Here is a 17,984-nt window from a genome sequence, read left to right as displayed (position 1 = left end):
TGTTGATGCATAAATTAACCACCACAATCATATAAACAGTAATCTACATTTATGAAACATTCAGCAAGTATGCTAAATTTATTTAATAAGTTTTCAACAATATAAATGTAGATTTAAAAAATGAATATCAAACCAAATGTACAAAAATATTCTTAAGAATGAGCACAGAAGAAAGTATTACCTTGAAATTAGGAGCAAATAATTCCAACATAAAACAATATAAAATTAATCTTTAAGCTTAACTAGATGTTCTCTATAGTACTGTATATTCCAATGCCACATCTAGATAATTCAAACCAGTAAATTTATTTTTTATTTACCCTAATTACCTATATTGTTACAGAAGACCGGAGAAAAACCAAGCCATGCTTAGAGAAAGGGAGTTACATTTTATTAAGGGCAGGGCCAGAGAAAAATGTGCCTTTCAAATTCTGGGACCCCCTACATGGAGGAAACCTTTCCTATTCATACTTTTCCTAGCTCTTTGGTCTCGCAAATTTGGAATGAGACTTCCGGGCCTTCTGGGAAAGAAGGCCTGCATGCTGGAAAGGGGCCGTGAGACCATATCTCAAGGCCTGGCCTGGTGTCAGCACTGACAACTCTGTCTGGGGCATAGTCCACGGCCTCTCTAGAATGGGAGTAGTCTTATTTTCCTTATTATTTAGGTAAGCAAGCGTTTACAGAAGCCAAAATAGCAGGGTTAAAATTTCAAACAGCAGTTTTTATATAAGATGGATGCTTCATTCCCCACTGGTTTTATGTACATGAGTCAAATCATTGACTCTTTTGGGTCATTGTTGGTGAGGGAGTTATATTGACCCATAAGGACTATAAGCTTGATAGAATTAATTCTCTGCTGAATAAAGTCAGTGGGCCTGTTTATAAGATAAGGGCCTGGAATGAGAGCCAGGACTAATCTTTAGAGGGTCCGAAGTGTCCTGGACTCTCTATTTTGCCTGGGCTGTCTTAAGCCAGGTGTGTTGAAGCCACGTCGGGATCCCATCGACCTTGACTGCTGTGGGGGTGGCCCTTTCCAGGTAAGAGTCAGTCTTTGTGTGGTTGTGTGGCAAACAGAGTCACCAGGGTGGAAGGATAGACCGGATCAGAAGTTGGTATAGGCAGAGTACCTTGGACATGCTTCTGGACTGCTTTCTGGGTAGACTGTAAAGCCTGTAAGAACTTGAGTAAAGATTGGTTATGGATTTCAGCTTTTCTAGATTGGGTTTCCATGTAAGCTGGTGAGGTGGGTAGGTCAGGGTTTGGAAGAGTCACTAGAATCTGTAGAGGCCCCACTGGTTTTAGGGCAGCCTCCCGGGCTGCTTCATCTGCAGCCTTGTTCCCTCTTGCTCCTGGGGAGTCCCCTTGTCTCACATAGGTAGAGATGGAAAGACTTAATTACATCTGGTAGTGCTAGTTGGCCCATCATCCTTGCTCTGCTCATATCTGTCTAACTACCTAATATATTACCTCAAGGATCCTGGCTCTGAATTCTTTTAGGGAAAATGGACGTCGGTGGGCTCTTCTAGCTACTTCCTGCTGAGGCGGGTCAGAGGTTTCTCTCAGAGCCAAGAGATCCTTGCTTTCTGTCAGAGGGACAATGAGGCCTGGGAACAGAAGGAGGTGGGCTTGTGACCTGGCGGAGACAAACTGTAACAAATGGTCTGGTGGAAGGGAAAGAAAACCTTTCAGTTTTAATAACTTCTGTTGAAATAGAATTTTTCTCCTTAAAATTAGCCCCATGTTTATCAAAAGAGCCAAATCAAGACTAATTTATCTATTGTATTTAATTTGGCCTGATTGTTTGCATAAACATAACAAGAATGGTAACTGACTACCTTTGCCAGAATTTCATGATTGAATCTTAATGTGCCCCGTAGGGCCAGGAAGTCAAGCCATCCAGCTGCCGTCAGGCCTGCCTGAAGTATCTGCTGAGTTAGGGGAAGTCCTCACCTGTAGTGGCTCTACCCGGGCCCATGCCCTAGGCTTCAAGGCCCATCTCAGCCCTCCTACTCGTCGCAACTTAGAGTGCGTGGGGGTCCCGCAGGCATGCAGAGGCGCCCTTATTGCTCCCCTTGTACTCTGACCAACTGCCAGTGATGGTAGGGCATGGGCCTGATGCTCCAGCACCAGCTATTTTCAGGGCTACCAAGCAGGATACCAGACTTTCTCCATGGCACTCTTATTGGCTTCAAGTCTTCAGAGTTCAGGCAGGGCTCTTTAAAACATGATACTCCAGTCAAAGTTTCTGGTTAATAAAACCACTATTGGAAACTGGTCTTATTGAATTTATGCAAAGAAATGTATTGCCATGATTTATTTATCAAGTATTGCCAAATTTTGGAGGAATTGTATAAGAAGAAAAATATACTGACCTGCTTTAAGATAGAATTTTCCTTGCCAGTCCTTTTTATGGACTTTCCAAAGTAATATTTTCTGAATGTATTATAACAAAACAGTAACTGTTAGATTTCTTTTATCAGTCCCTCCCTAAGTACTTTGGCACAACTATTTACCCTCTGTTTAGGGAGGCAGAATGTAAATTATTTACTCTTCCTGGCTTACTGGCCTGTATTATTTGATTTCCTTTCAACATTTCTCTTCTCCTTCTTATTATATACACAACCTTTATAAATTTTACACTTCCAAATTAGCCTTCAAACCTTCTTTCTATGTCCTTTAAAAATGCATAACCATGCCTCAGACCTTCTACTCAGTATTCCTTATTCTTTGAAACCTCAATCCTTTAATGATTCCTAAAATGTAAACAGCCAGAATTTCTTAGATTAACATTTATGACTTAGACCTTCTGTGATAAAACTAAGAGTAGGTAAAAATATTTCTTTTTGAGAGACAGAGATTTTTAAAACTTAAACTAGTTGTAACATTAAAGATATTATATCTTAAAGTTCCTTTGCTGAATATTCCACCACCACCCAAGAAGTACCCAGTAACCCCACCCTGACAGGCTCGGACAATGAGATTTTCTTCATGTGTATTGGAAGGGATAAAAAGAAGAAAACTGTGCAGAGGAAGATCCACTGTGTTTTGTAGAAAGCCTTGAATCTAGCATAGTTCAGATAAGTAAGAAACCAAGGATGCCAGCAGAGCGGGTTGTAGCCAGCAAAATCAACAAAAACCTATCTCTCCCTGCTCTCCCCACCGACGCTCCCCCCTTTTCTGCATTAACCATTTACTCTGCCCTTAGCAGGGGAAATAAGGCAAGCGGTCTAAGATCCTGTATAAACAGGCTTTTTACACTTAAGGAACAGCTGCTCTCCCTACTAGATTTTCCTTCTTTACTTCAAGGCCCTAGAAGATCTCAACCTCACCACTTCTGATATCTCCAACCATCCCCTTGTCCCCCAGCTTAGGGCTTATCTATCTCAGAAGGCTGAGAGTGAATTCTACCGCCTCTACCCTTTCTCACACCTGCTCCAGAGCAGTTTTCGGCTCTTTTCCTCCCCCAGAGACCCACTGTAAATCTATCAGGAAGGGCAGGCAGGTTGCAGTTCTCAGGACCATGTGATTCTCTGTTTGCTAGCAGGGCTGAAAAAGGCAGCCTACAAAGCAGTTAATTATGACTAATCTTAACCCAACAAGCCTTTGTTTAAACTTCTCTGGGTTGGCAACCTTCACAAATTTTATACCTTTAAATTAACCCTAGAATTCCAAAATTTTAAACTAACATAGCAAAATTATAAACCAAGGAAAAGCAATTAAAAGTTCTCTACTGTCTTCCCCCTAAAGCAGGGTTTGCACTATCTTTCACACAGACTCTCACACTTACATTTATACACCAGACAGTCTGAGTTTTTGACTTCTACCAGATATTTACTCAGAGTTTAAACAGTCCACCTGATTCCTGATTAATTGCCTGAGGAAGTCCTTGACTTCTGGAGAGGTGATCAAGCTCCCCATTCCACTCACTCTGAGTGGGCCTGACTGATAGGGCCCCTACCTTACCGATTCTGTTGACAGGTCCAGAAGTGTCCGTCCACTCTCTGCAGCTGCCGGCAGGGTCTTAGGCTGAGGTCCGAGAGTGCAGAGAGTCTCCTGGTTCAATTCTGCTAAATCAGCAGAGCGGTGCCTCCCAGAGGCCTGTCCAGCTCCCCCAGGCCCCAAACCCAGTCCACTCACCGGAGGCCAAAAGACCAGCATGTTTAGCCTTCTTTTCAGTCAGGCCACCGAAGACCAGAGAAAAAACAAGCCATGCTTAGAGAAAGGGAGTTACATTTTATTAAGGGCAGGGCCAGAGAGAAATGTGCCTTTCAAATTTTGGGCCCTCCTACATGGAGGAAACCTTTTCTATTTATACTTTTCCTAGCTCTTTTGTCTCCCAAATTTGGAATGAAACTTCTGGGCCTTCTGGGAAAGAAGGCCTGCATGCTGGGAAGGGGCCATGAGACCATATCTCAAGGCCTGGCCTGGTGTCAGCACTGACAACTCTGTCTGGGGCATAGTCCACGGCCTCTCTGGAATGGGAGTAGTCTTATTTTCCTTATTATTTAAGTAAGCAAGGGTTTACAGAAGCCAAAATAGCAGGGTTAAAATTTCAAACAGCAGTTTTTATATAAGATGGATGCTTCAATATCACCAGGCTATTTTTAATAATCGCATCAGGCAGCCACTCTGAAGCCATAACAAAGTCTATCAAAAAATCTAATTTCTAGATATATTTAAATATGACCACCATATAAACCATTTTAATCATTTCTTAACTTTCTCAAGGCATAATTCAATTTTATTGACTGTATATGACCCACATTAACCATTGAGTGGGTTTTACACCATGAGCCAATTCATGGGAAGACGTCAAATTATCAAATTAAGTCTTTGAAAGAAGTTGATTCCAACCCTCATGGAATAACGCTGAGGGGTTCAAGACTTCATTGGAGGAAGTAGTTGGGGAAGTGGTGAAAAAGCAAGAGAACTAGAATTAGAAGTGGAGCCTGAAGATGTGACTGAATTGCTGCAGTCTTATGACAAGACTTTAATAAATGAGGAATTGCTTCTTATGAGTGAGAAAAAAAAAAGTGGTTTTGTGAGATGGAATCGACTCCTGGTGAAGATGCTGTGAAGACTGAAGAATGTTGATGTGACAACAAATGATTTAGAATAGTACCTAAACTTAGTGGATGAAGCAGCAGCAGGGATTGAGAGAAATGATTATAATTTGGAAGGAAGGTCTGTGGGTAAACTGCTATCAAATAGTATTGCACACTACAGAAAAACCATTTGTAAAAAGAAGAGTCAATTAATGCATCAAACTTCAGTGTTTTTTTTATTTTAAGAAATTTCCATAACCACTTAGCCTTTAGCAGTTACCAGCCTCATCAGTCAGCAGCCATCAAAATCAAGGCAAGACCCTGTACCAGCAAACATATTATTTCTCAAAGAAGGCTCAGATGATGATTACCATCTTTTAGCAATGAAGTATTTTTAATTAAGGTATGTACATTGTTTTTATAGACATAATGCTATTGCATACTTAATAGACTACAGTGTGGTTTAATATAACTTTTATATGCACTGGGAAACCAAAAGGTTTTTATGACTCACTTTATTGTGATATTCAATTCTTTGTGGTGGTCTGTAATTGAACCTGCAATATCTCCAAGATATGCCTATACTTTGACATTTACTGCACCAGAGACCAAACAATTCACACAGCTTGTTTTCCTATCAGAATAATTCCACTCCCCAGAAGACCACATTGGTGATGACAATATTTTTTAAAGAAATCCATTAAGTTTGAAGTGTTATACATGTGTAATGTATTAGTTGTAAAACTAGCTCCATTATTTTGCTATAGGTTAAAGATTTTTCAGACAGGGTCATCTGCTACATATAAGGACCCGAGTCTCTGAATTGCTTGCCTTAGTCACAAGAGAGAAGTTTGTCTAAATAGGCAAGTTAACTTGCATTTATGGTATCAGAGCTTCTTGATGGGTCTGTCAAACTTGATGGTTGTTGTATGGATAAGAGTGCTATTAGACTAACTCAGTTCCACAATGATTAAACTCAGAGTGGAGCTGAGGAAGTGATATGATTTATCCAGTTCCCCCAGCTACTCATAAGCTGTCTTAAACTGCTTCCAGAATAGTATATATTTATTGTAAAATGTAAATTACCAACTAGACATGTTTATCTTCATTTCAGAAGCATTTTTCATTGCATTTAAAAATTGAGATCTTTACTAGTTGGAAACAATCATTGTGTTGTCAAAGAAAAATATATAACATTATGAATCATAAAAAAATATATAGTGGTGTTTCAATAAAAGTAAATTGAAACACAGCTGCTTAAAATTTGATGCTTGACAAAATACAAGAAAACACACTGACAGAAGAGAAAATTGAGGTATAATATATAAAAATTGAAAGATAACCCACACCCTCAAAAAAAAACAACACATGGGAGACCCTTTTATATTATTTGGAAACTGTAGATTGTTATCCATTCTAAAAGTTACCTTTGCCTTGGTAAATATATGACCACTAGAGGCCCAGTGCATGAAATTGGTGTACGGGGTGGGGGGTGGTGTCCCTCAGCCCAGCCTACACCCTCTCCAATCTGGGACACCTCGAGGGATGTCCGACTGCCCGTTTACGCCCGATCCCGGAGATCGGGTGTAAACGGGCAATCGGACATCCCTATCACAATCCAGGACTGCTGGATCCCAACTGCTCGCCTGCTTGCCTTCCTGATTGCCCCTAACCGCTTCTGCCTGCCAGCCTGATCACCCCCTAACCACTCCCCTGCCAGCCTGATTGATGCCTAACTGCTCCCCTGCCAGCCTGTTTGCCCCTAACTGCCCTCCCCTGCATGCCTGGTCACCCCTAACTGCCCTCCCCTGCAGGCCTGGTCCCCCCCAACTGCCCTCCCTTGCAGGCCTGGTCCCTCCCAACTGTCCTCCTTTGCCGGCCATCTTGTGGTGGCCATCTTGTGTCCACATGGGGGCAGGATCTTTGACCACATGGGGGCAGCCATCTTGTGTGTTGGGGTGATAGTCAATCTGCATATTACTCTTTTATTAGATAGGATAGAAGCGTGGTGCACAGGTGGGGGCCAGCTGGTTTGCCCTGAAGGGTGTCCCGGATCAGGGTGGGGGTTCCCTTGGGGCGTGGGGCGGCCTGGGCGAGGGGCTTGTGGTGGTTTGCAGGCCGGCCACGCCCCCTGGCAACCCAAGTGGAGGCCCTGGTATCTGGGGTTTATTTATCTTCTACAATTGAAACTTTGTAGCCTGGAGCGGAGCCAAGCCTTCTGCTTGCTTCGAGGTGGCAGCCATTTCTGTTGGGATTTATGTATCTTCTATAATTGAAACTTTGCAGCCTTAAGCAGAGGCCTGGGCCAGCCAGGGCTGCAGAAGCTTGGCTTCCTCCATTGCCGCAGGCAACCTTAGCCTCCTGCTCTTTCCAGCTCCGTGGTTGCCGCCATTTCTGCTTGGATTTATGTATCTTCTATCATTGAAACTTTGTAGCCTTGAGTGGAGGCCTAGGCCTGCAAGGGCAGACGGAAAGCTTGGCTTCCTCCATTACCAGGGAAACCCAAGCCACCCTCCTGCTCTCTGTGACCGTAGCCATCTTGGTTGGGATTATTTGCATATTCGCTCCTGATTGGCTGGTGGGCATGGCTTGTAGGTGTAGCAGAGGTACGGTCAATTTGCATATTACTCTTTTATTAGATAGGATGCTTTTCCATAGGAGAAAATATTTTTTCATCAATCTTTTGTTTCATCTCAAAGAAATTCAGTGTGTTGTTTTCTGTGTTGACAGCCAGACCTACTTCTCCCAAGCATCCAAAAATGCCTCCAACTCGAAAATTTTCAGCCTTTCTCTTAAGGTTTTTTGCTAAAGACCAACAGGCCAGTGTGACATCAGTCATATCTGGAGTTATAAGCTGTATTGACCTACAACAGCTGAAAGAGAAAAGCACTCTTATCAACTTGGACACTATCCATATGAGCTCTGAAGTGCTTAGGGCCGTTCCTGGGTTCTTAAATAATTTCAAGTAGAAGCATTTGCCTCCTCAGCTTCAGAAGCCTCCCGCATGCCCCTTGCCATTGGTAGCAACAGCACCTGCATGTTATAAATGCACCTCTCTCTCTCTCTCTCTCTCTCTCTCTCTCTCTCTCTCTCAGCACCCACGCTTTTTGTGAAGTTTCTCAAAGTGAAATTCTTTGATATGCTTATTTTGTTAAGAAGTTTCTAAAGAGCCCTAGCTGGTTTGGCTCACATATAGAGCATCGTTCTGGGAACCAAAGGGTCCCAGGTTTGATTCCGGTCAAGGGCACATGCCTTGGTTGTGGGGGCATGCAGGACGAAGCCAGTCAATGATTCTCTCTCATCATTGATGTTTCTGTCTCTCCCTCTCTCTTCCTTTCTGAAAACAATAAATTTAAAAAAATATATTAAAAAAAGAAGTTTCTAAAGAACAAAGTTTCAATAGATGACCTCTCTTTTCTAGGAACACTTCATCGATGTAATAAAGAACCAAGAATTCCTCCTGCTTCCAGCTAATGAAATCTCCAAACTTCTGTGCAGTGACGATATTAACGTGCCTGATGAAGAAACCATTTTCCATGCTCTGATGGACTGGGTGGGGCATGATGTGCAGACTAGGCAACACGAACTATCCAGGCTGCTTACTTACATCAGACTGCCATTACTTCCACCACAGGTATGAACATTTACCAGTAATATAATTATAGTTCAAACTACCACTTGGCATTAATCCATTCCTGATTTTTCCCTTTTATTTTATTCAGAGAAATTTGGGTAATTGTAAAGTGCAGGATTTGTTTGGCAGAAGGACATACCCAGTCTTCAATGAGAAATATTAATGTTGAAGAGAGAGGAAACAAAGATTTTTAAAAACTACAGATAATCAACATTATCTAATGAGCATCCTCATCAGTTTCAATTTCCTCTCACCAAACAGAACTTATAACAAGCAGGAAAAATGACTAGGCTAACTTTTTCTTTCCCTGCCTACCTTCTAGGCAAGGTGATAATAATCAGTGCAAGATCATACCAGAGGGGATTGTAGAAAGGAGTTAGATTCTACTAACATGGATAATTAGCTACAAGGATCGAAAGAGTACTATATAGTAGTATCAGATGCACTAAAACAATATTATAATGATGACATCTCCACATGCATGCTGAAGGCTCATAGCAGAAATCATTCTAAAAACAAACACCCTTGGATAAGATTCAGGATTGACCCACCTCATATTGAATTTTAGTATGTGAAATCCAATGATGTTAGAGTGCAGTTCTCTCTACATAATTCTACCATTGGTGATAATCACAATTATTTCTGTGTAGCAAATTGGCCAATAGTATATATCATTTACATATTATATATTCATGAATATATTACACATATATACACTTCATATACTGTATAGACTGTGGCTAAAGTCCTCAAATATCATCCACTTTGGAAACAGGGACCTTATCGTTACTAAGTGAGACAGTAGTTTCATAAATATTAAAATTAATTTATTTTCAAAAAATTACTAATTAAATGTTAATATTGAACTTATGGTTTCTCTAGCTTGTTAACTTTTAGTTGTTAACTAAATCCTATGGAACTACATATTTATTCTTAAGAATCTGTCTGTATTTAATGAAAGAACATTGACTACCCTCCTGGGTATAGCAACATTATCCAAAGGGCAAGGCAATAGTAACATCAAAAAGAGAAACATTAAAATATATATTTCATGTTAGACCCAAGGTTCAGAAACTATAGAAATTTGCCGAAACCGGTTTGGCTCAGTGGATAGAGCGTCGGCCTGTGGACTGAAGGGTCCCAGGTTCGATTCCGGTCAAGGGCATGTACCTTGGTTGTGGGCACATCCCCAGTAGGAGGTGTGCAGGAGGCAGCTGATCGATGTTTCTCTCTCATCGATGTTTCTAACTCTCTATCCCTCTCTCTTCCTCTCTGTAAAAAATCAATAAAATATATTTAAAAAAAAAGAAACTATAGAAATTTTATGTGTTCTTGTAATTGTATATACACTTGTGTGTGTGTTATTCTCATGATATGGTCTATTTGACTTACGAGATTCTCTAAAGCAGTGCTGCTCAAAATGTCCCTGAATCAGAAACATAGCCTTGCCCGGGAGCTTGTTAGAAACTCAGTCGCTCAAGTCCACTACAACAGGCCTACCAAAATAATTTCTGGGGGGGTGATGCCAAGGAATCTGTTTTAATAAGTTCTCCAGATGATTTTAAAACATGCAAAAATTTAAGATGCACTGGTATAAAGGATCAGAACCCTTTAACTGTACAATGCTGTAAGTCTATATGATATTCTTTCAGCAAGATGCTTAGTTTGAACTTCCCTTACTTTATTGGAGTGGGAAAATTTCCAGCCCAAACACAAAACCAGTGGTGCCTTGGCCTCCCGCCCCTGAGTAGGCTTTATGCCTAAAATATGGTCGTTGAAAACATTTCCTGATGATGGTAGTGGTGGGCAATAGCATACAGAATATAAACTTCCAAAACAAGTTTAAAAGTGTCCTTAAACAAGTACCCTAGAAATTAAATATATTTTTAAATGGTCATAAATCTCTGAAGAATATTTTTGAAAAAAGCAACAACTATATAGCCCAATTTTCAAACCTATTTTCAGAAGTGTATGAATTGAGGAAATGCCTGGGGTCTCACTAACTAAGTCAAAACAGGGATCCATCAGAGATGACAGGTGGAGCAAGAACAGAGCTAGGGTTAACCAGTACAGAACAGGAAACTTCTGTGAAGTTTTATGGAGTGAGGTTAGCACTTCCACTCCAACTATCTTCTTGTTATTCCTCCCTATGACACTGTGGACCCAAAACTCAAAGAAATTAATCTAAATAACCCTTGGCAAAATTCAATGAAACAAAGCTTAACTTCTCATCTAATTTCAGGAAAAATAATTTACTTAGCTCTTATCCCATTCAATAAGTGTTTTATTTACTGCCAGGGAGTAATGTTTAGAAGTATTACTCACCTAATAGTGCTAATGTATTAGCTATTGACATTACTAACACGAATACCTTACTGATGTTATACATATACGTGTAAATAATTTTTAAAAAAGATCTACTTTCAGAATACTTTAGAAAAGTGATTTAATGATAAAGATGCAACCTCCTATGGGTAATATTATTTTATTTTAACTGGGCATGTTTGTACCACCTCCCTTAAATCCACCAAAAACATGACTGCTTCTCTAGCTACATGCCGTAGACTGAGAGATGCTTGCTTTGTGCATACAAAGCCATTCTCTTTGATTGCTTTTCAATAACACATTTTATGAGTGCTCTTTCACTCCTTGAGATTATGTGCATATATACTTAAAAGATGAATATGTCAAATAAATCTTCATAGATCATTAGATAATACCATGAGGCTTTAAATCATTTTAAATAATAAGTGAACATAAAATATGTTATTAAATAAGTTAAAATGTTAAATAATAACAGATCTACATTTGAATTAGCTTGAGTTTTCTCCAAAATTATATAAACAAAAATATGTCCTTTCTAATGGTGGGTTCTTCACCTCATATACCATGTATCATTACTTTTCAGTTACTGGCAGATCTTGAAAATAGTTCCATACTTACTGGTGACCTTGAATGTCAGAAACTTCTGATAGAAGCTATGAAATATCATCTCTTACCTGAAAGAAGACCTATGATGCAAAGCCCTCGGACAAAGCCTAGAAAATCAACTGTGGGGGCACTTTATGCTGTGGGAGGCATGGATGCTATGAAAGGTAACAGAAATAAATTAATTAATTTAGGAAGTATCAGTCAAAAAAGCAGATATATTTGCAACACCCTCCAAATTATGAGGGTAATATTAAAGTCATATTTAAATGTATGCATCTAAAGCTAATTTTCATAAATAGGGTACTTTATGTAATTTTATAACTTACTTTTCTTACCTTATGGGATAAAACCCTTTAATTAGTGTTGGCTAAATTCTTAATAGAAACTTTGATGGCGGAAAATTTTTTAATTTAAGTACTCGCTTTGCAATATAAGACATTGTCAGGGAAAACTTGTTTAAAGTGTATTATAAAAGGGTTGAGTTACTCCAAATTTCTTTTCTGAAAGAAATAGAAGATTGGTCCCTAACTCTTTGCTGTCAATTTCTTGTTATATGCTCAAAGATAAGTTAAAGAACCTTGATGTAATGATAGCAAGATCAGAAATTCAAACCTGGAATAAAGGAATGGTTTTACATAAGAATTTTATCAAACAGAATAGGGAACAGTTTCTGAAGCCAACATATCTACCAAGAACCCTTCTTAGAACCAATTTTTCTATAGTCCTACCTTTTTGCACTTGATTTTTCAGTCTGTAGTAGCCCCATGTTACCAAAACAATGAGGCAAGGGTTTTGTAATTAAAAGTTGATTGTGTAGGAAATAAAACCAATCCACTTAAAATTTGCCAATCACACATATATATGTTTGATGCCTGTAGGAAATGATTCAAGAATCGAAGTTCTGTGATCAAAGTTCTGTGTTACTGAAACGGATTATATATATATAAAATCATGCTCACAACTGGAAATTGGAAGACTATATAGGAAATACAATAGTTAATCATAAAACTATAAAACAAGAGCTTGCAATTATTTATAAAGTAGTACAATATCTTCACAGAACTAAACTACATCAGAAAATAACAAATACAATGAGATCCTATATTTAATTTCAAGTCTGACAACTTGATATTTTATTGCATTTTGTTGAATAGAATGAATAATAGCCACCTTTTAAAATGTGTCTTGTTTCATGTTTAAATTAAAAGGGTACTAAATATAAAATACAAGCATAATTGTCCTTAGTTTCTGATTAAAAAAAACACAACTAACCTGCAAAGTGAGAAATGGAAAATTTGGGGTTTATTTCTTTGTTTATATTCTATTTTTGTTACTTCTTCAGGATCCTGTTTAAGTTAACATTTCATAAGTGAATGTGTTACAAAAAATGGTAATAAGTCAGACAGAGAATGACAAATACTATATGGTTTCACTTACATGTGGAATATAAAACAAATTAGCAAACAAAGCAAAACAAAAACAGACTCATAGAAACAGACCAAAAGGATGCTTACCAGAAAGGAGGGAGTAGGGTGATAGATAAAGAAGGTAAAGGGGAAAATAGTCAATAATATTGTGATAAATTTACAGGGTGACAGATGATAACTAGAATTAGTGGATGCTCACACTTTAAGGTATAAAAATATCAGATCACTATATTGTGCACCTGAAACTAATATAACAAATATAATATTGTATACAAACTATACTAAAATTTAAAAAATAAATAGTAGTATCTATAAATCCTTCTTAGTTTCTAAAAATGAGTGAAATTGGCCCTGACCAGGTAGCTCAGTTGTTTAGAGCATCCTTCCAATACATCAAGCTTTCAGGTTCCATTCCAGGTCAGAGCACATAATAGAATCAATCAATAATTGCATAAATAAGTGGTACAGCAAATAAATGTTATTGTCTCTTCCTCTTTCTCTCTAAAATAAATTTTTAAAAGGTCAGTCCAAAAGGCCATATATTATGTTACTTTTCATATTAAATGTCCATAATAGGGAAATACATTGAGACAGAAAATAGATTAGTGATTTCTTAGCTCTGATGGGATGGGAGTTCATGGAGAGTGGTAGCTAAAAGACACAGGGTTTCTTTTCAAAGTGATGAAGTGTTCTAAATTGACTGTGTTAATTGTTGCTTGTATCTGTAAATATATTAAACACCATTGACTTGCACATTTTAAATAGGTGAATTGTATGTTGTTTGAATTCTATCTCAATAAAACTGTTTTTATAAGAATTATGGAGAAGCCCTGGCTGGGCAATTCAGTTGGTTAAGAGTCCCATTCCATTATGCCAAGGTTGTTAGTTTAATCACGGCACATACAAGAATCAACCAATGAATGCATAAATAAGTGGAACAACAAATAGATATTTCTCTCTCTCTCAAATCAATAAACTAAAAAACATTAAAAATGAGTGAAATGTATGCCTATAATCTCATAACTCCATTAACATGTTTTCATATGGAAGGAAGTAAGGCCATCATTTTGAGATTCTTTAAGTACCTAGTATATGGAGATATAATAGGCTTTATGTATGGGAAGTTGCAGACAACTATAATTATAGTAAAAACTACTATTTTTGAGTACCAGATTCTTGATTAGGATTTTATAAACATCATTTGTAATCCTCACAACAATGCTACAAGATAGATTTTATTACCCCAATTTTGCATATGATGAAACTAAGGCTCTTTAAGGTTATACAGACAACTCAAGGACAAATACTTAGGAATATTGGAAATGGAATTCTTACTCAAATTCTATTAGTATGTCCCTATTTGCCATACTGCCACTATTTTAGAAGAATGAGGAATGACAACAACAAAATTGACCCCTCTCTTTGCAGGTCTTAGAATCTATTGGAAAACCAGGGTGAGCACTTAAGGGGAAAAATTAAAGAAAGGGAGAAAAAAAAGAAAAAAACTAAGTATAGCAAAAACATTAAGGGGTAGCATTTATTTATGTAAATCAGCATTACATCTAGAAAATGTACCTGTTCACATTATTTCATATAACTATAAAAATAATTTTTATATTATGTTTTTTTCTCTTACAATGTCTTGCTTCATTTATTTTTTTAAAGATACTCTTTGAACTTTCACCTTTTGATGTTTAGGAAATACAGTACTTCCTCAATACAGTACTTCCTCGGTCTTTAATTTCCTCTCTGATTCCTACAATTGACTTGAAATTAGTTGTTAAAAATAGATATCACACAAGTGGCTCAGGTTAACTATAACTCCTACCATGTATATCAAAAGAATCATCAGAAAGTTGTATGAGCAGAGAATAAATATTTAAAAATTGTCAAACAGTAAACTTTGGGCTTTTGTACATACAAGGTATTCAGTAATATTTTGTTTATTAAAACAATGAATTCTGAGAGTAAAACAGGGGACACATTAAAGTCTACTATAGCCATTTTTAGATTATTTTAAAAATAGATGGAGGAAATTACTAAATAGGATATATTCACAACTACAGGAACTATCCTGTTCCCAACAATACTACAAGTTTTGATTGGTTTGTTCCCTCTTGAATGAATCATAATGAGGGTTGACTAGGAGCTTAGAAATGAATTGAGAAATAATACTTGTAATGTTTTAGGGTAGAAGCTTAATTTATACAGAAAAATTATAAAGTGCTTCCTTAAGAGAGAGATCAGTAAAAAAATCTTAGTGGTCCCATTAAATATAGACCTGCCATACTAAGCTAGCTAGAGGACTTACATTTTGATTACTTGGAGCAATAGTGGAGGTGGGGAAATGTGTTGAAGAAATCTTCAAAATTCAAAATACAGAATTACCAGTCATATATGCTTGCAAATGCAAATAAGAGATGTGGGATAAATATATCTGCTATATTTAATCTAATGCCAAAAAGATTACCATGACATAAAGCAGATTTTTCTATTCCTTTCAATTTAAATATTCTATATATAGCTGATTAATGTAGCTTGTACAATGTCCTGACTAATTACTTCACTATTATTAACATCCTAATATATAAAAACCCTGGGTTGTAACAACCAGTAACAACCGAGGCTCGACCAACCGGAAGTCAGTCCTGCAGTCAGCGCTGTGTTGCACTGACTGCTGAGGGGGCTGCGAATCAGGACCAGAGAGAGGCCTGAAGAGAGAAGCAGGGACTGATCTGTTGCCTCTGTGGCAGCTTTTGATCAGCACTTGCCTCTCTCTTTCTCTCCCAGTCTGGCCAGCAGCCACGCCTCCATTTCTCTCCAGGCCTCCACCAGGGCTGCTGATCAGCCCTGCCTTTCTTATCAGGTCCTGTTGATAGGCCCAGAGATGCTGACTGACATAGGAACCGACCAATCAGAACCAAATCTGGGTGCTGTGAAGAACCAATGGCTGCCTAGGAGGCAGAGCTTCTGACGCTGACTGGCATAGACACTGACCAATCATAACCAAATTGGCTAGCAGAGGAGGGCAGTTGGGGGCGAGATCAGGCTGGCAGGGGAGGGCCATTGGGGGTGAGATCAGGCTGGCAGGGAAGGGCAGTTGGGGGCAACCAGGTTGGCAGGGGAGGGCAGTGAGGGGCAATCAGGCAGGCAGGCAGATAGGTGAGCAGTTAGGAGCCAGTGGTCCCAGATTGTGAGAGGGATGTTCGACTGCAGGTTTAGGCCTGATCCCCCAAGGGGAGAGGGTGCAGGCTGGGCTGAGGGAACCTCCCTCCATGCACGGATTTCATGCACCAGGCCTCTAGTATATGTAATATTAACAATTAGTGCAGCCTAGCCTTCATTTTATAATTTAAATTGGCTCTTTAGTAAATTCCAATGATGAAGAGTTTGAAATAAAAAAACTAAAATAGGAATAAGAGGATAGGAAGCCAGCCGAAACCGGTTTGGCTCAGTGGATAGAGCGTCGGCCTGCGGACTGAAGGGTCCCGGGTTCGATTCCGGTCAAGGGCATGTACCTTGGCTGCGGGCACATCCCCAGTGGGGGGTGTGCAGGAGGCAGCTGATCGATGTTTCTCTCTCATCGATGTTTCTAGCTTTCTATCCCTCTCCCTTCCTCTCTGTAAAAATATCAATAAAATATATAAAAAAAAAAAAAAAAAAAAAAAAGAGGATAGGAAGCCAGATTTAGGAAAATTGGAATGAGGAAGTGGAAAGATAAAAATATTCAGAGAAAATTAGTTGACAGAGTGAAAGTAGTTGTGAGTTTGTAGATATTCCCATGTTAACAGTATAATCCAGCAATATTTAGTATAAACTGATAGTCTGCTAGGTGTGTTATTTGAGTTCTCAGCATTCTGTATAGTTAGTAGAGCAATTGCTGATCTGTAAATCAGTATTTAGCCAAATAATCTGTTTTCATTAAAAGATGCAGGGATTAAAGTGAAAGAGTAAATCCGTACCTGTATATTCATAAGCTTTTATTATAAAAATTAAAACTCTTGAGATAGCCCAAGCTGTTTTGGCTCAGTGGATAGAACATCGGCCTGTGGCCTGAAGTGTCCCAGGTTCGATTCCAGTCAGAAGCAGAAGCCCAGGTTGCGGGCTCGATCCCCAGTAAGGGGCATGCAGGAGGCAGCTGATCAATGATCCTCTCTCATTGTTGATGTTTCTATCTCTCCCTCTTCCTTCCTCTCTGAAATCAATAAAGAAATATATTTTAAAAAAAAACTCTTTAGACAGAAATACTTACCATTTACTATTCACCAGAAAATACTCAAAATTAGAGAAAAGAAACACTGTTTCCACGAATGCAATATACACAGAAAAACTCTGCTTACATTTTGACATGATATGAACTCATACCATCTATATATATAATAGCCTAAGCAACTGAACGACCGAATGACCGGTCGACCAGTTGCTATGATACACATTGACCACAAGGGGGCAGATGCTCAATGCAGGAGCTGCTCCCTGGTGGTCAGTATGCTCCCACAGCCAACCTCCCACAGCTGGCCAACCTCCCACAGTCCCTCCCCCCAGCCAGCCAGCCCTGATTGGGGCCAGCCAGCCAATCTCCCACTCTACCTCCCCGCAGCCAGCCAGCCATGATCATCCCCAATTGCCAGCCAGGCCAAGAGACTGCACCCATGCACAGATTCATGCACTGGACCTCTAGCTGATTTATAATTGGCCACTGAATGTTTCATGTGCTAACTGTATTTTCAGTGTAACTAATTGATTTTATTTTCTCCACAAATCTCTCATTAGAAGAACAAAACTGAAAGTGTTTGTTTTTGTATTTATTCTTATGGTTGACTGTAAAACTGGGATGAAATCTCCAAAGCCTGTTATAAGCTGTCTTATAACAAGTACACCACATATCTAAATAATAATTATTTTATTTAGCATCTTGGTTTTTAGTCAAAAACTTCCCTGTTGTGC

At 38.8% G+C, this 17,984-nt stretch overlaps 1 protein-coding gene across 1 annotated transcript in view; it reads left to right on the top strand.

Annotated features, from left to right (window-relative positions):
- KLHL4 (kelch like family member 4) overlaps positions 1 to 17,984 on the top strand; it is a 94,946-nt gene that overhangs the window by 56,033 nt on the left and 20,929 nt on the right. Inside the window, exons 5-6 of the mRNA XM_080653355.1 lie at positions 8,467 to 8,679; positions 11,588 to 11,774. Coding sequence (XP_080509481.1) covers positions 8,467 to 8,679; positions 11,588 to 11,774 — 400 coding nt within the window. The remainder of the gene's footprint in view (positions 1 to 8,466; positions 8,680 to 11,587; positions 11,775 to 17,984) is intronic.

The sequence above is a fragment of the Plecotus auritus genome (assembly GCF_963455305.1).
Source record: "Plecotus auritus genome assembly, chromosome: X".
Lineage (NCBI taxonomy): Eukaryota > Metazoa > Chordata > Mammalia > Chiroptera > Vespertilionidae > Plecotus > Plecotus auritus.
Note: the sequence above shows the minus strand (reverse complement) of the source record. Positions and strands in the feature narration are given on the sequence as shown.